This window comes from Lontra canadensis, unplaced genomic scaffold, assembly GCF_010015895.1.
Source record: "Lontra canadensis isolate GAN:19392208 unplaced genomic scaffold, GSC_riverotter_1.0 scaffold60, whole genome shotgun sequence".
NCBI classification, from domain to species: domain Eukaryota; kingdom Metazoa; phylum Chordata; class Mammalia; order Carnivora; family Mustelidae; genus Lontra; species Lontra canadensis.
The window spans coordinates 3,650,147-3,673,215 of NW_022631054.1; the positions used below are offsets into that span (position 1 = coordinate 3,650,147).

Consider the following 23,069-nt stretch of genomic DNA (forward strand, 5'->3'; position numbering starts at 1 on the left):
CATTTGTTTGAAACAGTGAAAACCTAGGGGCACTTGGGTGGCTCATTTGTTAAGTATATGCCTTTGGCTCAGATCATGATCCTGGGTCCTGGAATCAGACCCTGCAACAGGCTTCCTGCTCAATGAGAAGCCTGCCTCTCCCTCTCCCGCTCCCCCTGCTTGTGTTCCCTCTCTCGCTCACTCTCTTTCTGTCAAATAAATAAATAAAATCTTTAAAAAAAAAATGAAAACCTGGAAGAGGTTAAAAATATATCAGTGTATGCCTGGTTAGATAAAATGGCATTTAAAAACAGACTAACGGGACGCCTGGGTAGTTCAATGGATTAAGCCTCTACCTTCGGCGCAGGTCATGGTCTCAGGGTCCTGGGATTGAGCCCCTGCATGGTGCTCCCTGTTCAGTGGGGAGCCTGATTCCCCCTCTCCCTCTGCCTGCCTCTCTGCCTACTTGTGATCTCTCTCTGTCAAATAAATAAATAAAATCTTTAAAAAAATAAAAATAAAATCAGACTAACTGCTATTGTTACAAATAAGAGCAACTTATATATTAAGATTCAGAATATACTATATGATTGAGTGAAAATGACAGTTTGCAAAATAGAATGCAAGTTTGGTTTTTAAATGTTTTCCGTATGTTTTATAAGAAAAGTATGTACACTGAACTCTTTATGGTAGTTACAATGGCTAAGAGGGGGAAAGTTACAGGAACCTTTTATTCTGTACACTGTAAAGGCTCTATTTTCAAATTGAAAGTTGGAAAATAAGATTGAAAATTCTAAGTATACTCTGAGTATAATTGCATTAAAATAATATAAATGAGAAAATTACTGGAAGAAAGTGCAATAAAATGCTAACGGGATTATCTATATTTTTCTTTCTGGTTTTTCAGTTATTATGGTTATACTGTTTTTATGATGACAGAAATATACTTTCTTCTCTAAAGAATAAAACAACTGGGAAAACTATCACTAAATGTGTAAGCTAATCTTCAAGGCAGTATACTTTAAATTTTAACAGCATTGTTTTAGTGTTTTTATAATTTTTGGTGTCCTGTAATACAGTAGTGTATTTCAAGGGGGGAAGTATAGTACCTTAATTTTCAATAAAGTTTGACCTTTTTTCTAATTAGAGGTATTTGCATTTGTTCCATAGCGGAAGTGAAACGTGTAGGAGATACACTTTTGGGTATGGCCACACAGTGTGTCCAAGTCAAGAATGTAATAAAAACATCCCCTCAAACTCTCTCAAACCTGTGCCTAAAGATAAATGTTAAACTCGGAGGGATCAATAATATTCTTGTACCTCATCAAAGGTAAGATAAGCTAATCACTTAACTAAATTTTAACTATTTTCTTAATTTTTTTGTATATTGCTATATCTAAGATCAGTGTAAGAAAGGGACAATCTTATTGATTCTTGCTATGGAAGATAAGTAAATATTTTAGAAAAGAATTTCAGGCAAGATTAAGAGATTCTCTTGTGAAAATCCCCTCCCATCTCCATTTTTATTTAGTATATGCAGAGACCCTCCTGCCTACTTAGAAAGTATTGAGCGTTTTATTTATTTTTCTGGGGAGCTCAGCTTAACGAAGTTTCTCATTATTTGATAGTCATCTTCAACCTGGAACTATGAGGTTATACACTCACCTAGCAAGTAAGGAAAGAAGGGAGGGTCTTGAAGGGGGCATATGAATTAAGTAAATCAGTTAAATAAGCCATATCAATCCCTGCTACAGTCAGTGGGACAATAAGTTTTACTGTTAGATCTCCGTCATGTCTAAGAGCTCTTAGGAAATGGGACATAATGACTAGAAACAGGTGCTGGGGAAGACGTTATTTGGAGAATTGGACATCTGGTTTTCTTTCAGTAGTTAAAGCAACTAGGGCTTTAAAAAGTTAAATATCTTGACCAGTGCTTATCTGCACCACAGGTAAGCATTAAAATAAGGATAGACCCACATGTATTTGACACAAAGCCCTTTTTCCCCCCTGTTTTTCCTCTGCTTCCTGTTCCTGTTAAATAGATGAGAATCATAAATGAGATGGCTACAGAATTTTATCAACAAGTCCACAAGCTGAGTGACAGTCATTTGAATCGTAAAGGATATAGTTTTTTATTTTTTTTATTTTAAAGATTTTATTTACTTATTTGACAGAGACACAGCGAGAGAGGGAACACAAGCAGGAAGAGTGGGGGAGGGAAAAGCAGGCTTCCCATAGAGCAGGGAACCCATTGTGGGACTTGATACCAGGACCCTGGGACATGACCCGAGCTGAAGGCAGACACCCAACGACTGATCCAGCCAGGCATCCCAAAGGTCACATAGTTTTTTAAATAAGATGAACAACTAGCTACTTTAAATAATACATTCTCAAATTTATACTTTTGCCCAGGGGAGGGGGAGTAGTACTTTTTCAGTGTAAAGTTTAATGATGCTTTTTCTCATTAAGAGATAACATAGTTTAAATGTGATAACATAGTTTAAATGTAAGTAGATTACAGAGTGATACAAGCTGGTGGGTTAATAGAAGGAAGTTTATCGTTTTTTGCCTGTTATGAACAATGCTAGCCCTTTGCAACCAGCTACATCACTGGTTAAGGCAGAAAGTTGCTCTGAGTAAGACATTGGGTAGACCCATTGTGATAGCTTTTACTTCATTGAGTTAGGAATTCATGAATCAAGAGACTAAAGCAGTAATTCCAGCCTTTGAGGCTGTTTTGTGCTGTGTCAGCGTCTTGCAATTGTGTTGCAATAGTATAAACAGATAAATGCATAATGAAAATATGAATTATCTAACTCTTTTTAAAAATGTGTTTAAGACCTTCTGTGTTCCAGCAACCAGTGATCTTTTTGGGAGCAGATGTCACTCATCCACCAGCTGGTGATGGGAAGAAGCCTTCGATTGCTGCTGTAAGTGTCATTAGGCAGGTTTATCTTGTCTAAAGTTTAGATGATCAACAGTTTGGTTTCAGCTTTTTTAATTTTAATGACACTCTCTTTGAAACCAATTCTTATAAATATGTATCTCTAGACCCACCTTTCAGGGTACCTGGGTGGCTCAGTCGTTAAGCATCTGCCTTCGGCTCAGGTCATGATCCCAGGGTCCTGGGATTGAGCCCCGCATCGGGCTCCCTGCTCAGAGAGAAGCCTGCTTCTTCTCACACTCCCCCTGCTTGTGTTCCCTCTCACTGTGTCTCTCTCTGTCAAATAATAAATAAAATCTTTAAAAAAATTAAAAAATAGAATCAACTTTGAAATATTCTTTGGATTTTTCATTCCTGATTTGGGGCTACAGGTTACATATATGTTTATTAAATGAAGCTTATTAATTGTATTACTCAAGTCTTTTGTTTCCTACTTTATCTATCTGGCCTATGATTGTATATTTTCAGTTAGTTTTTGTTCCAAGAGTTTATGTATTTCAGTAGTGTCTCTGTTACAGAAAGATGAATTGCATAAAACCTTGGTATATTGCTTTTTTTTTTTTTTTTTCAGTGTACAATATCTTCTACCTTTGTCCCATCTAATACTTTTTCACCTGAATTTTTTGTTTTAATATTGCCAGTCTGGGCACCTGGGTAGCTCAGTCAGTTAAGCATTTGCCTTCAGCTCAGGTCATGGTCTTGGGGTCCTGCTATAGAGTCCTATGTCTGGCTCCCTGCTCAGCGGGGGAAGTCTCCTTCTCCTTCTTCCTCTCCCCCTGCTTGGGCTCATGCTCTCTCTCTCTATCTCTCTCTCAAATTAAAAAAAATAATCTTAATACTGCCACTTTTCCTTTTAACATTTGCCCACCTCTGTGTTTGGTAAAGTTTCTGTGTCAGTTCTTTAAAGTGTATTTTTTTTTAAGATTCTATTCATTTATTTTATTTAAAGATTTTATTTTTATTTATGTATTTGACAGAGAGAAAAAGAGCAAAAGAGGGACCACAGGTAGGGGGAGTGGGAGAGGGAGAAGCAGGCTTTCCATGGAGCCGGGAGCCGTATGCAGGGCTCGATCCCAGGACCCTGGGATCATGACCCGAGCCAAAGGCAGAGGCTTAATATGTAGGTGCCCCCTACATATTTTTTATATCACCCATTATAATCTTTATGTAAATTTTAAGTTTTAACAATCTGGTACATTTTATTTATCCATGAAAATGATAGTAATGTTAAAATTTTCACCTAAGATTCCAAAGCTATTTTCACTAGTGGAGGAAATTTGCTTTTAATCTGTTAATACATTAATTATATTGCTTGGGCACCTGGGCAGCTCAGTTGGTTAAGTATCCGACTCTTGGTTTCTGCTCAGGTCAGAATCTCATGCATCCTGAGATAGAGCCCTCTGTAGAGTCCTGTACTTAGTGGGAAGGGGAGTCTGCTTGTAGATTCTCTCCCCCTGTCCCTCCCCTGACTCATGCACATGCCCACTCAAGCTCTCTCTCTTTCTCTCTAAAATAAATAAATTTTGGGGGTGCCTGGATGGCTCAGTTAAGCACCTGCCTTCAGCTCAGGTCATGATCCCAGAGTCTTAGGATCGAGCCCTATGTCAAGCTCCCTGCTTGGCAGGGAATCTGCTTCTCCCTTTCCCTCTCCCCCTGCTTGTGCTCCCTCTCTTTGTCAAATAAATAAAATCTTTTAAAAAATAAAATAAAATAAATCTTTTAAAAAATAAATTATGTTGCTTTTTATTCTTATAGTTATGCGTGGGTTGTCATTTCAGATGTCCTACAGGTAGTATAGAGCCACTTCTGATATGCATAAAAATGTTCTTATGGAAAATGGAATTATTTTTTCAAAGAAGAAATTCAAAAGACTTACTTTGGATTTGCTATTTTGAGGTCTATTTTCCAAGAAAGTTTAATTAAGCATATTTGGATTGTTAGACTTCTGGGTAGTCATTGTCCTTTTCTACTGAATCCATTTCTAACAAATATCCACTTTCTTTTATTGTTAGTAGAATTTATTCATTGATTCTTTTTGCCATAAGGCTTTATTCCCAAGAACTTAAAGACCAGTGTGAAAAAATAAATTTAAATGATAATTGCCACATAGTATAATAGATATTTAATAGCAATATAAATTAAAATTTAGATTGCAAAAACCTGGTGTGTTTTGAGAATGTTGAGAAATATAGGGAATTGGAGTATAGTATAACAGATTGTGAGGCCTAATAAGCTTTTGTGTGGCTGTTTGTGCCATCAGAAGGGGTATGGATTTATTTTTTTAGTAGTGAGATACCCTTCAGAAGAAAGAAATAGCTAGAGTTCCTTTTTTTTTTTAAACCTATAGAAGATAAAGTAAAAGCAGATACAATTCCATGTACATAGTAGACAAGTTCTAGTTCATTTTTTAAAGAAGATTTTGTTTATTTGACAGAGAAGAGAGCGAGAGTGGGAACACAAGCTAGGAGAGTGGGAAAGGGAGAAGCAGGCTTCCTGCTGAGCAGGGAGCCTTACGTGGGGCTCGATCCCAGGACCCTGGGATCATGACCTGAGCCGAAGGCAGACGCTTAACGACTGAGTCAACCAGGTGCCCCTCTAGTTCATTTTTTTAAAAACTCTTGATTATTTTCTAGTCTGACCTAACATAGAAGAGAAACAAGAATTTTCCATATTTTAGTTTCAAGTAATAAGTCATTAAGTTACTGACAGGAAGTTAAGGACTCTTTTGAAGTACTATTTTTATTTTTTTTTAATTGAGGTATAACTGACATATAACATAATAGTTTTAGGTGTGCCGCATAATGATTCAGTATATGTACATATTTTTAAAAGAGCACCATAATAAATCTGATTAACATCTGTCACCATACATGATTATAAAATATTTTTCTTATCATGAGAACTTTTAAGATTTACTCTGAGCAACTTTCAAATATTCAGTACAGTATTATTAATGGTAGTCATCATACTGCATGCTAATACAGTACATCTCAATGACATAATTTATTTTTTAACTGGAAGTTTGTACCTTTTGACCCCTTTCCCCATTTCATCCATCACCCACTCCCTGCCTCTGGCAACTACCAGTTCATTCACCAAATCTATGAGCTTGGTTGTTTTTGTTTTGTTTTATTTTATTCCACATGTAAGTGAGGTCATATGGTATTTGTCTTTCTCTATCTGACTTCTCGCTTAGCATAATGCTCTCAAGGTCCATGTTTGCACAAATGGCAGGATTCCATTCTTTTTTATGACTGAATAATATTCCACTGTGTATTTATGCCACATTTTTTTTTATTCATTCATTCATTGATGGACACGTAGGTTGTTTTCACATTTTAGCTACTTTAAATAATGCTAAGTGAACGTGGCGGTGCAGGCTCCCATTTTTGAAGCACTGATGTAAGTACTACCCTGGGAGAAAGAGAAACTGGAGGCAGAGTGTCCACCTGCTTCTCAGCCTTGGCTCTGATCAAAATGAAGTATAGGCATTTTAAAAATATTCAGGTTCCAGGGGCGCCTGGGTGGCTCAGTGGTTAAAGCCTCTGCCTTCGGCTCGGGTCATGATCCCAGGGTCCTGGGATCGAGCCCCACATCGGGCTCTCTGCTCAGTGCAGAGCCTGCTTCTCTCTCTCTCTCTCTGCCTTCTTCTCTGCCTACTTGTGTTCTCTGTCTGTCAAATAAATAAATAAAATCTTTAAAAAAAAAAAAAAAATATTCAGGTTCCAGAGATCATTCTTCAGTAGGTCTGAGAGTAACTATAGTCAAGGTGAATTTTTAAGTTCATGCTTCAAAGTTTCCTTTACTTCAAAACACATAATAATATTAAACAGTATACACACAAAGAAAATTATGATAGTTACTCTCAAAACCAAGATTAACTTCTTTAAGGATTGAATGTAAAACACAAACATAATGCAAGAAGTGGACCAGTGGATTCAAGCCTCTGGTCTAGGATGCTGCAGTAAGAGGAAAAATTCTCTTAAAGTTTATGAAGCTTAACAGTTCTAAGATGATATTTCAGTGTCTATAATGGCTTCTGGGGTGGTTTACTAAAGATATAAAGAGAAATCCAGGGTTTGAATGGGTCCTTTTATCTCCTTTCTCTTATTCTCCTTATCAGTGTCTTTCTGTCTCTTTTCTTTTCTTACCAGTCTTTAAATATACAAACAACATCTATGAATTAGAATCTTACTAAAGTACAGGGGTATCTGGCTGGCTCAGCCAGTAGAGCATTAACTCCTGATCTCAAGAGTCATGAGTTTGAGCCCCACTTTGGCCATAGAGTTTAAAAATAAAAACAGATTGTTTTTAAAAATGTGAAGTGCAGCCTACTTACAAGAAAATAGTTTATTGGGCTTTTTTTAAAGATTTTATTTTTAAATAATCTCTATACCTTATTAGTGGTTTTTTTTTAAGATTTTATTTATTTATTTGACAGAGAAGTCACAAGTAGGCAGAGAGGCAGACAGAGGGGGTGGGGGAAGCAAGCTCCCTGCTGAGCAGAGAGCCTCATGTGGGGCTCGATCCCAGGACCCTGAGATCATGACCTGACCCCAAGGCGTGGCTTAAGCCACTGAGCCACCCAGGCGCCCCTACACCTCATGTGGGTTTTGAACTCATGACCTTGAGATTAAGAGTCACACATTCCCAACAGCTATCTGAGCCAGCCAGGTGCCCCAGAAAATAGGTCTTAACTCTGTACTGGGTCTTTTATTCTGCTCTTCCCTGGGAATTACTGATTTTTTATTACTCTCAAAATGAACTAAAAATGAACTTTTATTACTCTGAAATAATAAGGTTATAATAAACTGCAAGTTTAAATGAAATCCACATACTTTTTTTCTATTTTTTTGTGGTAAAATTCTTATTGGGGTAATTTTGATTGTCTTAATTTCTATTTTTCTTTACTTTTTCTAACCTAGGTTGTAGGTAGTATGGATGCCCACCCAAGCAGATACTGTGCCACAGTAAGAGTTCAGCGACCCCGACAGGAGATCATCCAGGACTTGGCCTCCATGGTTCGAGAACTTCTCATTCAGTTTTATAAGTCAACTCGGTTCAAACCTACTCGTATCATCTTTTATCGGGATGGTGTTTCAGAGGGACAGTTTAGGCAGGTTGGTTGCCTGGGATCTCATTATACTATGGTTAAATCAGATACTGTGTTTATAATATTGTGTCTAGTTTTGAAGTTTGAAATCTTAATTAGGTTGAGAATTCCACAAGTCAAAATTTGACACTTCCTTAAATTATCTCTTCTAAAATGTTTACTATGGATTTGTAAGTCTTGATTGCTAAGATCATGCTCTAGTAATAGTTAAAATGGGACAGAGAAGTATATTTATCTGTAAAGTGATAAGATTAAGAAGTCCTAAAACCAAATCATCTTACTTTGAAGTATGTATAAGAGAACGACTGATATATCAAATCTTTCCATTTCATCTCCTCTAGGTATTATATTATGAACTACTAGCAATTCGAGAAGCCTGCATCAGTCTGGAGAAAGACTATCAACCTGGAATAACCTACATCGTAGTTCAGAAGAGACATCACACTCGATTATTTTGTGCTGATAGGACAGAAAGGGTAATCTTAAATCTGTTGTAATACTGTTATAAAACAAGCTAATCTTATATAGTTCATAGAGCACTAAACAAAGGCTCTCTGCCAACAGAAGAGGTTCCAGTGTATAGTAGCAGATCTCAGCATACGTCATTATGAATAGAGAAGCATCAAACTAGGTTGTTACTTTTTAACTTCCTAGAATTTCTGTTAAAATTCCCCAAGTATTCAAAATTCCATTAATGCTTTTTGTTATTGTGAAGAAACTCATAGTTTTAAAATTGCTCTTTCTATTACTGTATGTCTTAAATGTTCAGAGGAGGAAAGGTGCATTTATTTTTAAAAATGTCTTATAAAAATTAGTTTTTTAATTTAATAAAATTAAATAATTATAATTTAATAATTTAATAAAAAAGCTAGATACTTTTGAGGATGACTAGTAGGAATTCATGCAAACAAACTTCTAAATAATGCTGCTTTTAAAATTCACAGGATTTTTTTTAAGATTTTATTTATTCTTAAATAATCTCTGTATGCAAGTGTGGGGCTCAAACTCACTACACTGAGATCAAGAGTTGCATGCTTTACTGACTGAGCCAGCCAGGCACCCCCTTACAGAATTACTATTTATATTTTATAGTATGACTATGTATTTTCATAATTAGAGAAGGAGGGGTAAATACCTGGGAAAATCTGTCTTGTCTACATGCAGCACAGCAGTCTTGGCCCCCATCTTTTAAACCTTGAAGCAGAGAAATCTGATTGTAAGCATTGGTGTCTCCTTGGGGAAAGGATTCAACAGAAAAGACAGAGAAGTGTATCTCTGCTTTGGTATATATTTAGTCTTTGGTTACACTTTCCGTGTAACTTCGGGCAAGTAACTTAATGTCTCTGTGCCTGTTTCCTTTCCAACAACGTTTGGGTGGTATTAATATTTTCCTTTATTGGGTTGTTAAGAGGATTAAGTAAAATTATGTTATGTATCCAAAATGGTGCTTGGCACATACTAAGTGCTCAGTAAAGGTTGGCTAGTAGTTGTAGAGTGGTTGTGATGGTGGCCATAATAGACAAAAAGAAAAAAGAATAATAATAGAGGAAAAGAAATAATAATAGCAGGCATTGTTCTAGGTATGTGTCATAAATGTAACTTATTTAATCTTCACAACACCATGAGATATTTACTATTATTATCATCATTTTCCACAGAAGGAAAATGGGGCATATGATGTTAAAGAACAAGGTTATAAAGCTAGTAATTGGTAGAGCTAGGACTCAGGTCAAGCATCATGGCTCTTGAGTACTCATTATCACTGTCCTATAGCACCTCTCTAATAACAACTCTCTCCATAGAGAGAGTTGTTAAAGGCATTTGACCCCAGATTACTAGGTACATTTTTGTAGCTGCAAAACCAAATGTTTCTTCAAAAGTAGGATTAGGAAAACCTAAGTTAGATTTAATGATTAGTAGCATCTGATGTTTAATCATGTTAGTCCTTCATTTGTCTACTTCTCTTTCACCTTTGTTCTAAATACTACTACTACAATAGGTGAGAGATCACTATAAATGAGGAATCAGAGGCACAGAGAGGTAAAGTACCATGCCCTAGAGAGCACAACTAGAAGCTGGTGGAGCTGTGATATGAACCCATTCTACTTCTCTGAGTAGAGTAAAACTTTTTATATGTGTTAATTTGATTTGTGTATTATGGATAAGGATAATTTAGTTGATGATGAACTGATGAACTTTGTTTTGTACATGGTAAAGGCTAACTGGTAGCACAGCCGTTAACTCAAGCCACTACCTGATAGTATAGTCCTTCACATGCAGAAAGAATATCTGAGTAGTAAAATAGTTTCCACTTTGTTAGCCTTGTAAATGTAGGCTTAAAATTACTGGTTTTAAATGTTTTTAGGGATAAAGAGGTAGAAGTAAAAAAATATATATATATAGGTATATATATGTATTTTAAAGTGTTTTATTAGAACCCTTTCATTATCAGAAATTCTGAACTATTTCATTTATATTCACATCATAGCTGTGCCTGGTGCAGATTCCCTTACAAGATGTTGAACTGCTAGTGTGAAATAAAAGGAATAGGGCCTTTGCAGTCAGTTCTATATTTGACTCCCAGTTCTCCCTTTTATTGTGTGCTATTCAGGAAATTATTTCATATTCCTGAGCCCGAGCTTCCCTAGCATGTGGGGAAAATACGTAATTCACATGAATTTATTGGTTGGAAATTATGTTTTGTGCCTGGCCCATATATGGTTAACAAATGGTGGCACAGTTGTTATTGTCAGCATTCTTTCTCTCTAAAAACAGTATTCTCGAAGGAAAATGCTGGTTTTCATGAATTACACATTCAAGAGTACCTGCTGTTCCCAGGTACCATAAATTGGAGCAAAAGTAATTTAAAAAATTTTTTTTCAAGTGTTCCACCCATATTGGGATCACCTACTAGCTAAGTGCCAGTAGGCACTAGTAACTCTTTGTTGTTTATCAACTCTCACTTTCATCAACATGTAAGACTAGGAACCAGGACTAGAATAAGGTCTGCTATTAATGTCTGCTCAAGTAATACTTGAAGGATCAGCCTATATATATTTATTTATTTTTAAAAGTGCTTTCAGTTACATTCTTTACCTTTGTCTTATTTGTTTAAACTTTGACCAAACAAATCTAGGTTGGAAGAAGTGGCAATATCCCAGCTGGAACAACAGTTGATACAGATATTACACACCCATATGAGTTTGATTTTTACCTCTGTAGCCATGCTGGAATACAGGTAAGCCTACCCTTTGGGTAAAATGTTCTAATTCAGGAACTTCCATTCTTATGTATGTATTTTTTTAAATCTCAGAAAAAGGAGAAAGAAACACTGTTCTCTACACTCCAAATTGTTTCCACATTTCACTGAGGTGAAGCTCAGTAAATAAATTTCTTCCCCTTCTTTACCTTGAATTAGGGGCTTATTTCAATGAAAATACCAGAGTATAAGTAGTCTAATAGAATGAATCTTCTCAAACTGAGTCCTCAGTTTAGCCTAAAACTTCAAAAAATTTAAATATACCTGATTCTTCTTTTGACATTTGCTTCTATTTGGTAATACTTCACAGAAAGCTTTGGCATTTACTGGCAGATATTGAACATGTGAAGAGTTTAATTGTAGATTTACAGCTCTGAGTTTCAGTTAAAATAATTTTAAGAGTGTTACTGTTTTCATAAAATCATTTTGTTAATTTGCTAGCTTTGTCCCTTAGTAGAACATAAGCTTTAATTTAGTGCGTCTCAGACTTTCCAACAGCATAGTGTATCCACGTTCCTTGAATGTCTGAGAGAATGTAGCCCAAAACTATTTTAGGTTACTCACTCTTGATTAAAATAAATTGCAGGCGTGCCTGGGCGGCTCTCTGTTAGGCGTTAGGCATCTGCCTTCAGCTCAGGTCATGATCTCAGGGTCCTGGGGTTAATCCCGTGTTGAGCCCTGTATCCCGGGGAGTCTGCTCCCTGTGCCTCTCCTCTCCGCCCCCTACCCCGCCCCTGGCTTGTGCTCACTTCCTCATTTTCTCTCTCAAGTAAATAAATAAAATCTTTTAAAAAATTTTTTTTAAAAGTTTAAAAATTGCAGGAAGATGTCCTGTACTGAACAGCTGTATCTTAAAGCTTTGTATGTTGTAAATACACTAACCCGCATTTCAGTTTTACAGCTTTAAAATTATCCCACCCATTTATCCATATTCTTGTATCTGTTCCTCTTAAATCAGTGTTGTACATTTTCACTGTGGGTGGTAACAGTCAATTAGCAAAACAAAAGTTAAAAGTACCTTCCAGAGATAAAGTCTGTAAAACTGAAGTGCATGTTTTTAACCTAGTGTTTCCATCATTGTATCCAAAAGAACACTACTGCTCTGACTTCTCAGTAAATATTGTAGAGTAGAAAAAACAATATGCTGTTCAGATGAATTCTGGAAATACTGGTTAAAAAGATTTTTTCACTCTACAGTTTTTGGATAACACTGATATACAAGTGGTCATTATGAGTCTTAAAGACAGGGATATTTCTATAGTTTATTTAACCAGAAATTTTAGGGACCAGTTTTCCTTTAGGACACCAGATTGAAACTTTGCTTTAGTCAGCAAATAACCAGGTATATTTCACAAGGACTAAAGATGATTTTTACACATCTTCCCAGCTTTCTTAGAATTTTCAAACTCTCAGAGATCAAAAACAGGTGTCTTCTTTTTTACCAGCTAAAATTAAAAATCCAGTCATTTCTAACCAGTATAAGAGAGTATTTTTTCATATCACTATTTTTAACTTTATCATTGATTAATAGATCCTTCAACAACATTTTAACCAAATTCCATAACTTCTTGACACTTCTATTGGTTTTATTGGTGTTATTTTCTCCTTTCCCCATTTTATTTTGAGGTAAAATTCCCCACTCATTTTTTTTAAGATTTTATTTATTTATTTCAGACAGAGAAAGAAAGAAAGAGGAGAGGGAGAAGCAGTCTCCCCACTGAGCAAGAAGGCTGACGTGGGGCTCGATCCCAGGACCTTGGGATCACAACCTGAGCCGAAGGCAGACTTTTAACCGACTGAGCCGCCCAGGTGCCCCTCCCACTCATTTTTACCACATTTTTAAAACTTAAATTTATAAATGACGTCAAAGCTTACTACTCCCCCCCCTTCACCTGCCCAAGGCAGGCCAGAGCTTTGGTCCTGGTAACTTTGAGTAGAAGAAAGGACCATGGCCTGACTCTAAGATACTCTTTCCCCTCCTCCTTCTAGGATTCTAACTCATCTGGTATTCTTGACTGCCAGCCTACTGGTGGTTAGGAGCTGACAGGTTACAGCTTTTTGTAGTCTGTTCTGATACTTTCTGGTGTCATAGCCTCAAGATTGAAGACCCTCAAAGGGCAGCGGTATCTTTCTTGGGCCCCATCAATGGTATAGACTCTTCCTTTAGGTTACATATCCCATTGTGTGGCTCCATTGCTCCTGCTCTTCCGCTCATTTTCATTCCTTTAGGCTCCCAAAACTCTTTCCAAGAATTCTCACCATTCCAACCCTCTGGAGTTGGCAGAGTGGTCCTGTGGGCTCTGAGCTCAGGAAGTGTCCAACTAGGGCATGAGTTGATAGCCTCCCTTTCCAGCAGGCTCTTATCTTTTTAAAAATTTTAAAATTTTAAAATTTAAAATTTTAAAATTTTATTTATGGGGTGTCTGGGTGGCTCAATTGGTTAAGCATCTGACTCTGGCTCAGGTCATGATTTCAGGGTCCTAGGATCAAGTCCTATGTGGGGCTCCCTGCTCAGTGGAGAGTCTGCTTGCCTCTCTCTCTCTCTCTCTGCCCCTCCCCCAGCTCATGCCTGTGTGCATGCACTCTCTCTCTCTTTCTCTCTCACAAGTAGTTTATTTATATATATATATATATATATATATATATATATATATATAAATTTTATATAAATATATATATAAATAAACTATTTACTTGTGAGAGAGAGTGTATATATATATGTATGTATATATATACACACATATGTATGTATATATATATAATAAATTTTTATATATATAATACTAATATATATTGAAATAAGATAGACTTTATTTGAGAGAGACCGTGTATGAGTATATGGAGAGGCAGAGAGGGAGGGAAAAGGTGAGGGAGAGAATCTAGCAGACTCCATACAAAGCACTGAGCCCATAGCCGGGCTCATTCTCACAACCCTGAGATCATGGCCTGAGCCAAAACCAACAGTTGGACGTTCAACCACTCAACCAACTGAGCCCCCAGGTGCCCCAGGCTTTTATCTTTATAATGGATTCTCTTGGAGTCCCCCTTACATGTCTTCATGGGAGAGAGCCTACCTTTGCTCACAATTAAAATTCCATCTTTTCAGAAAACCCATAATCACTCTCTTCCCCTACTGGGAGGATGGAGGTTAGGTGGGAAGAGGCCAGAGCCAGGGTATTAATGATGAAACCGGTCCTGAACTGGCTCCTCCTAGCAAGCCTTAAGGGGAGGTGGCTGGCTCCAAAGATTGGTAACCCTTTAGACTGTGGGATGCCTAGCATCTTTGATCCTCTGCTTTGGGCCTTAGTTAAAATTCCAGAGTAGAAGAAGACCTACTATTAGAAACATGTTAACTGGGTGGAGCATGTGACCCCTCTGAGCCTCCAGATGGAGTTCTCTTGAAGAAATACATGCTCCCCGTTCAGGAATCAGAGCAGGCAGTGTCCTAAATTATAACTTCCTACCACAAAGCACCAAAACTTCAAAGATATCCTTCACTGTTATTTAATAATCTTTGACTCCTCTTTTGTTAGCTCTTACTACCATTTTTCACGGGTCCCTAACCTTAGTCCCTTGCCCCGACACTCAGCACAGGACCCCTTCTTCAGTAAGAAATTATACAGTCAGTCATGCCTACTTTCTTTTCTTTCTCACAGGAAAAAATGTTCAGTATGTACTGTTGTTCACATTGGCTCTGACCTGCCATGAGTTGGTCTTAGTTCACGGGTTACCCTCTTGCTTTTATCTTCAGTCTGTTGGAAGCTTCTGATTGCTTTCCCTTAGCGTACAATTGCCCCATCCTAAAATGCAGCTTCTTGATCCTGCCATTTCCCTTCAAGTTATTTTCCCTTATCTTTCTTTCATTTTTAACTAAACTGTTCTTAAAACAATTGCCTAAAGACACTCACGTGAAATTTAAAGAGACAAATAATATAAGGATATAGAACAATTGAAACTTCACATTTTGCCAGTGGGAGTGTAAATTAACATGACCATTTTTGAGAACTGCCTGTCATTATCTACTAAAGTCAAATATATGCATGCTCTCTGACTCAGGATCTCCGTTCCAGGATAGCGAACAGAAGTGGGTATCCGTGTTCACCAAAAGATAGTACATTAATGTTTATGGTAGCACTGGTCATAGTTAAAAACTACAAACAGTTCAAATGCCCATCATCAGTAGATTGGATAAATAAATAGTGTATATTTATATAACAGAATATTCTACAACAAAGAGAATGAGGCAACAATGTGGGGGATTTCATAAACATAGTGTCAGACCAAGGAAGTCAGACCCAAAGGGCCTACGAAGCTATTTATTATAAAGTTCAAAAGCAGACATAATCTATATTGTGAAAAGTCTGGTTACCAAGAGCAGGGTAGGTAGGCTGTGGTAACCAGGAAAGGCCACCAAGGGGCTTCATGGTTGCAGTTAATGTTTAATTTTTTTATTTTCATACTGGTTTCGTAGGTATTTTTACTTTGGGAACAGTCCTCATTCTGTACACTTATGGACCACGGGCTTTTCTCTGTATATTTATACTTCTGTCAAGTGTTCACATTAAGAACAGAAAAGACTACCCTTGGCTATTTCCTCTTCAATTTACAGCAGCCTGCCACTGCTGCTCCTTGAGCTCTACATCTGATACGGTGTCACTCGCGCATCAGCACCATCTGCCACTTGACTTCCACACCCATTTTTCTCCTTTCATCTTGCTTTTCCGTTTGTTCTTGGTTTATTTTAGATCTTTAAGTTTCAGTAATGTGTATGGCTTTTAAATCTCTCCTTCTAGACACAACTTTTCTACTGATTTCTAGACCTTGAGGTTGCTTTTCAGCTGCACCCTCTTACCTGCCTCTCATATCTACGCAACCTCTCAGCCCTGTAGAATTTACCTTCTCAATCTTAAACCTTCTCCTCGCCACTTCCTCTGCTTAGTTCCAGCTCTCATTATTACTCTCCTGTACAATTGCGGAATCCTAAGTGCCCTCATCTAATCTGTTCTCCCCCTGATTAGTTATAACACAGGTAAGACCCTGTCATTCATCTACTTTGTGCACATAGCCCCATTGGTTAAGCCTCATTTTCTTAGGACAACATACAGACTCAATTCCCGATGTCTGCATCCTGCTCCCCTCACTTATGCTACACCCTCAGTCTATCTTGCTTATGCTCCCACTCTTCGCTCCTGCTCCGCCTTTCCTCTCTTTTTCTCTTCCTCTATTATCTCTTCCCTTTCACATACACAAACACACATAAACACAACCTGACTGCAGCCTCTCTCAACTGTTTTTAAGTAGTTCTCATAACTCTCCCCTGCATGTGTTGTTCCCTTACCTTAATTATTCCTGCTCTAACTTATTCCTGTTCATCCTTTAAGACCCATCTTGAATATCACCTTCTCTCAAAGCCTTTCTTATATCCTTCCCCCAGACAAATGCCTGTCCTCTGCACTGCCTGAGCACCCTATGTATACCTCTTTGTTGCATTCATTAAACAGCATTGTAACCATGCTTTTGTTTCTCTCCCTCTGCTCATAGTCTGTAAGGTCCCAAAAAGGAGAGGCTACTCACCCACTCAGTCAACAGATATTTATTGTGTCTACCTCCTAGAAGATAGGTGTTGATACTATGTGTACAGAATGAAAAAGTAAATACAATCCCTTCCTCTTAGAGTTTATTGGGGGAAGACATACACCAATTAAGTAATCTCACAAATATATATTTATAATTGGGATAAACACAATAAAGGAAAAAGTAAAGATAGGAAGAGAGATTTTAGTAGGGACCTGATTTAGATTGGGAGGTCACAAAAAGTTTCTTTGAGAAATGACACTGAATGTAAGATCAAGAGGAGTAAGTTGGAATTATTTAACCAAGCCAAGAAGAGGGGAGAAAATTCCTGCCAGAGGCACATACAGGCTCTTTGGTGGGAAACAACAACAACAACAACAACAACATTATCCATTGAGGGGATCAGATAAGGCTGTGACCACAGCATTAAGGTAGGTTAGAGAGACGAGACCAGCCTGGGCTGGATGTATGGGCATTTGGGGCAGAGTTAAGGACCTGGATTTTAGTCAGAGTGCCTTGGAAAGCCATTAAAAGGCTTTAAGCTGGACATTAATGTTACTAAGTGTGTGTATGTGTATGTTAATTCACTCTTACTGAAGTACAGATTCTGCTGGGGAGTAAAAGTGGTGTTCGGGACCTCAACTTAGGAGTCTGTTAACATAGTCCAGGCAAAAGATGATTGTGATTGGGACAAGAACAATGATAGAGAACCAAATGAATCACATTTAGGTAGGTTTTTTGCCGTCTCTTCCCTGTGCCTGAAGTGTTCTTTCCCCATCTCACAAGCCCTCTTTTATCATTCAAAGCTCACATCCATATCTCCTCTTTCATTTCTGTGTGCCTAGCACCCGATACGGGACACGGCACACAGTGAGTGTTCAGTAAATATTGAATACGTGAATGTACAATATAAATGCCTTGTAAGTGTATAATTATATACACTTGCATATAATGCATTATAAGTGTATAATTTAGGGGAGATAAGATTTGGTAATAATTTGAATTTTATCAGAATCTTGCACAGTGTCTGACAAATGATGCTCAAATATTTGTTAAAGTATTAGCTCATCTTTCTCCTTTTCTCCTTTGCCACTGCCATTTCTTTACTTCAGACCTTCATCATCTCATGCTCGAACTAATGCAGCAGCCTTCTCACTGCTCCCGTTGCTTTTAGTCTCTTCCTGTTTCTAATCCAACCTCCATGTTATTACTGTTAGTTTTATAAAACTCCAGTCTCATCATACCTAAAATCTCTCCTGTTAAAAAACAAACAAACTGTGTAATACTTTCCAGGCTGCTTATAGGTCAAAGTCCAAATTCCTAAGCATGTCATTCAATCTGATCCCAGGCTTTACTTTGAGACCTCATCTTTTTTGCCTTCATGCACCAAACTTTGCTTATACTGGTCTGTTAACTATTCCCATGAATATACCATGAAATATACCATGAAATGTTATGCCCCCTGTGCTTTTTGGTAAGGCTGTTTATACTCTCTGCTGTGTACTCACCCTAACTGCGCAAACAAGGCCAGATCTCACTCACTCTCCACTTGGTGAAGAACTGTTAACTTCCTTTGGTATTCTCATAGAGGACTAAGTGCCAGTAGTACTATAGCTTTTATTAGTTGTTTTATAATTATAGATGCTGTATCTCCTCTACTAAATTGTTTTCCAAAAGAAAGGAAACCTTTGACTTGGTTGACTTTGTTTTTCTTTGAATCTGTAGTACCTAACAAAGAGGAACTCAACTAAATGTTCTGGATTTTTTATTACAGCAAAATTACATAATATAAAACGTACTTACCATTTTAACTACTTCTAAGTGTATAGTCCTATCTCATTAAGTACATCCACATTGTGTGTAGCCGTACCACCATGTATCGCCAGAACTTCTTCATCTTCCTTGACACTCTGTACCCATCACACACTAACTCCCCATTCCCCTTTCTTTTGGCCACTGGCAACCACCATTGTACTTTCTGTCTCTCTGAAATTGACTACTCCAGTTACCTTATGTAAGTGAATCATATAATAGTTGTCCTTTTGTGACTGATTTCATGTGGTGTAATGTCACCAAGGTTCCTCCATGTGTCATGATTTTCTTCCTTTTTAAGGCTGAATAATATAGTCCATTTGTGTGTGTGTGTGTGTACCATATTTTATTTATCCATTCACTCATCATTGGATACTTGGGTTGCTTCCACCTGTGAACTATTGCAAATAATATTTCTTTGAACAAGGGTATGCAGATACTTGTTTTGAGTCCCTGCTTTCATTTCTTTTGGATGTATACCCAGAATCAATTAAATATTTTAATGAATTATTAAATTAGAATATGTTTTATTTTATCAATGTACAAAGCTGGTTTTTTTATATAACTTAGTCTGTGCTGAGTATTTATTTAGAAGTTTAGAAATCAACAGAATGTGCCATTGCCTTCTCTACAGGGTACCAGCCGTCCTTCACACTATCATGTTTTATGGGATGATAACTGCTTTACTGCAGATGAACTTCAGCTACTAACTTACCAGCTCTGCCACACTTATGTGCGCTGTACACGATCTGTTTCTATACCTGCACCAGCGTATTATGCTCACCTGGTGGCATTCAGAGCCAGATATCATCTCGTGGACAAAGAACATGACAGGTAATATAAAAGCACAACAAACAGAAATTTTCACTCAAATTCAAGTATGGTGGGCATGTTAGGGCTTTCTTGAAAAATTTCTCTCAAGTGTTTCCATGTATGTTTCCTTCTTGTTTACCATAAAGTACTGCCATTTAATTAAAGTTCCACAAGCTGTTCGAGGAGTCAGCGATCCTTACAAAAAGCAGCGATAGTAGAACTGACTGCCCAGAATAAGGGTTCCCATTAAAACGTACACTTTAGGCTTATTAGTACTAGAATGGTATCGTGATTTAGTTGCTTTACCAAATTAATTTGAGGGAGAGATTGTTGCTGACAGACAAAATGTTAGTATGCTTGGGATTTACTTCTGAACAGTCCTGGGGAGGTGAGAGAAATAAAACAAAATTGGCCTTGAGTTAATAATTATTGAAGCTGGGTGATAGAAATGTAGTGATTCATTTTACCAGCCTCTATTTTTTTTTAATATTTTTGAAATTTTCTACAAGTTATATTTTTCAAAATTACTACATCAGAATAGGGTTTGTTTTTGTGTTCATCGCCACTTCTCTTACAGTGCTGAAGGAAGTCACGTTTCAGGACAGAGCAACGGGCGAGATCCACAAGCTCTTGCCAAGGCTGTACAGATTCACCAAGATACCTTACGCACAATGTACTTTGCTTAAAAAGTCCAAGAATATTCTCTGAGAGGAAGAACTGAAAGTTGCATCGACATACAGCATATGTTTCCAGTGGAGTCAGTTGAGTGGGGATGCCTCCAGCCATACAGCAACCAACACTGTGTGGGGACCAGGGTCTGATTTTTATGTTGATACAAGAAAGATTGTTTACTTCATCAAGGAACACAGCACCATTATGCAATATGAAACCAGCCAACTGCTTTTTTGTGCGGTCTCCTTAGGAAGTATCGCCATTGTTTTGTTTTCACTTTCTTGTAGTCTAACCCTTTTAATGCCTTTACCTCAAGTTGCTTGGCAGCACAACTATCTTTGCAAAAAAAAAAAGTAAAGAAAAAGTAAATGACAGTTAAAAAAAACACACCCCTACGTGAATAATCTAAGCAATTGTTCACGATTATGTGTGCAAAAAAATTAATGTGCATTCGTGTATTCTTGTAAAAGGTATCTGTGTATATTTTAAATATATACATGTATACTTCATGTGCATATATATCTGGATCTACATTGATAATAGATATATATGTGTCTGTGCGTATATTTTATAGTTCATTCCATTGGGGAACTTTCTTTCCCTTTTATTATCTTCCCACCACCACTTTGATTTTTCTCTCTACCTCCCTTGCCTTCATTACCTACATTTTTTTTTCTTAATGTTACCAGTGACATTCAGATGTTCATGTATCTGGTTCATTTGGGTATAAAGCATGGCAAACTAGATTTTTATTTTTATTTTGCACACCCTACTCCTGTCTCTTGTCTCACGGGCAATTCCAAGTCCTCAACTCTTGATATTGCTTTCTGAAGAAACAAAATTACTATATATATATATAACTATATGTATATATAGTTATATATATATATATATATTACAATGTTTCTGTGAGAGTGCGTGTCTGCCCCCTCCTGCTCTGAATTTACATTTGCCATTTGTGCAGTGTGTACATAAGCAGTAGCAACCTTAAACTATTCTTTTTCTTTAGTCTGTTAAAGCTGCTATAAATATAAAACCTTGTCAGAAGTTTTAACTCAGAAATTTCTCTCTATAAGTGATATGTATTCTAAAGCCTTCTGTTTCTATGGGTTATACATGAAAGTCCCTTATAGCTTTTATAAAGGGCAAATATTCTAAATGATTGGAACTCTTTAGGGTTGAGGCCTCTGAAATTGGGTGGAGAGAGAGAAGGGGTTATTGAGGCTTTTTTAATTTTATTTTATTTTATTTTATTTTATTTTATTTTATTTTATTTTTGCTAGTTTACTTGCTGCCTCTCATACCTTAATGTGATTTTCATATATATATATTTTTATATATATGTGTGTATATATAAATATATATGTATGTGTTTTGAAGTACAGCTTCCTTTTCTTTTATATTTATTAGAATAGTGCTTTAATAATTAGAGAACTGTATTGGCAATGTCTTTTATAGAAATGTAATCATGTTTATTTTAAGAACTGACAACTTGTTTTTGCTGTCTTTTAGTGCAATAAGCAGTTTTAAAGGAAAGCTGTGTCTGTTTGATATCTTTACCACAGATAGTGGGAGAAACAGGCACCTCCATAATTTTAAAAGGGCAAAGAAATACAGCCTTAATTTCAGAAGGAAAGTTTTGTAATTTTTCAAGTTTAAAGCATGTCTTTTAAAAATCATAATGAAAATCAAGGAAGTTAAATTTCCTAAGTGAGTCTGACCGTGATTGTTAGAGATAGAGTTGAGCTTTGTTTTAAGAAATGACAGTGAATGGGGCACCTGGCTGGCTCAGTCCCTAGAGCATGTGACTCCTGATCTCGGGGTTGTAAATTCAAGCCCCACATTGGGCGTGGAGACTTCTTTAAAAAAAAAAAAAAAAAAAAAAAAGTGAATAGCTTAAGATTTAGAAGACATTTAATTCTTTGAAAATGGATCACATTTATTGAACAATCATACTGGTTAGGTGCCCATTTTCATATATTCAAATGAATCAGGAAAATATAAAATGATATTTTCAAAACATTTTTTGCCAATTTATCAGCAGTGTAACTTTCCTTTTAAAATTAAGGTTCTGGTGGCAAAGAAAGTTAGGACTTTGATCATTTTTTAAAAGTTAAATCACTGAAATGTGGAAAAAGTTTTATTAAACTTCTGTTTTATTGATTTCACTTTAAGATATTAAAAAGTTAATACTTTTTTTTAGAGCTGTCAAAATCGAGTTCATCAGTAACATTGGATTCAGGGGAGCTTTGCACTTTGTGACTCATGAAAATTGCATTTTAATTTTTTTTTTCTTTTTTGCACTGGTTCAGAGTATAGATACTACAGATTGTTTCCAGTGGGCATTGTTAAACCTTTCAGAATTCCATCTGCACATGATAACAAATGGATTAGCTCTTTAGTTTCTCTCTTACCTGTAATCCACTCTTATTGCCAATTTACTGTATTTTGAGCCTAAAATCTGAGCCCATGTCCTCCAACAGGTATGAAATCTTTCGTTCCTCTGCCAGAAAACTAAGAAAGTACTGTATTTTGTATGTTCATTATTGAAGTGTCTGAAATGCAATTTACAACACTGTCTCAAAGCTCTTTACATGAAATAATATTTGTATAGTTTATACATTTTTTTCTCCCTACCCTCCCCCCTCCTCCAAAAATTTCCTGTAAAGCATGTATTTTTTTTTAACATCGACATTTCACTGAATATAGTCAGGAACATGAATAGAAGAAGAAAATAGTATACCCTAGATGCTAAAACATTGATTGCTATATGCTTTCTCAGTAGGAGTAAAACACCTATATTTACCAGTGGAAGTTACACAGACTTAATTTGGGAAACTGTAGGCCCAGGAAAGAACTGTAGATGACTTTTCTCTATTTACTGTTTCATCTAATTTTCAGTT

The 23,069-nt window shown here is 36.7% G+C and overlaps 1 protein-coding gene across 12 annotated transcripts in view; it reads left to right on the forward strand.

The window, feature by feature from the left end:
• The window catches only part of LOC116879208 (protein argonaute-3), a 120,652-nt gene extending 100,101 nt beyond the window's left edge, over positions 1-20,551 (forward strand). For 10 of the 12 annotated variants that reach the window (XM_032877236.1, XM_032877234.1, XM_032877237.1 and 7 more), the window contains 7 exons: positions 1,150-1,309; positions 2,819-2,909; positions 7,849-8,043; positions 8,378-8,512; positions 11,173-11,274; positions 19,316-19,515; positions 20,072-20,551. In XM_032877236.1, coding sequence (XP_032733127.1) covers positions 1,150-1,309; positions 2,819-2,909; positions 7,849-8,043; positions 8,378-8,512; positions 11,173-11,274; positions 19,316-19,515; positions 20,072-20,180 — 992 coding nt within the window. In that variant the 3' untranslated portion in view covers positions 20,181-20,551. Of the gene's footprint in view, positions 1-1,149; positions 1,310-2,818; positions 2,910-7,848; positions 8,044-8,377; positions 8,513-8,600; positions 8,668-11,172; positions 11,275-19,315; positions 19,516-20,071 lie in introns of those variants that run through there. The other 2 variants (XM_032877238.1, XM_032877241.1) reach the window with 2 other exon arrangements.
• The last annotated feature ends 2,518 nt before the right edge of the window (positions 20,552-23,069 follow it).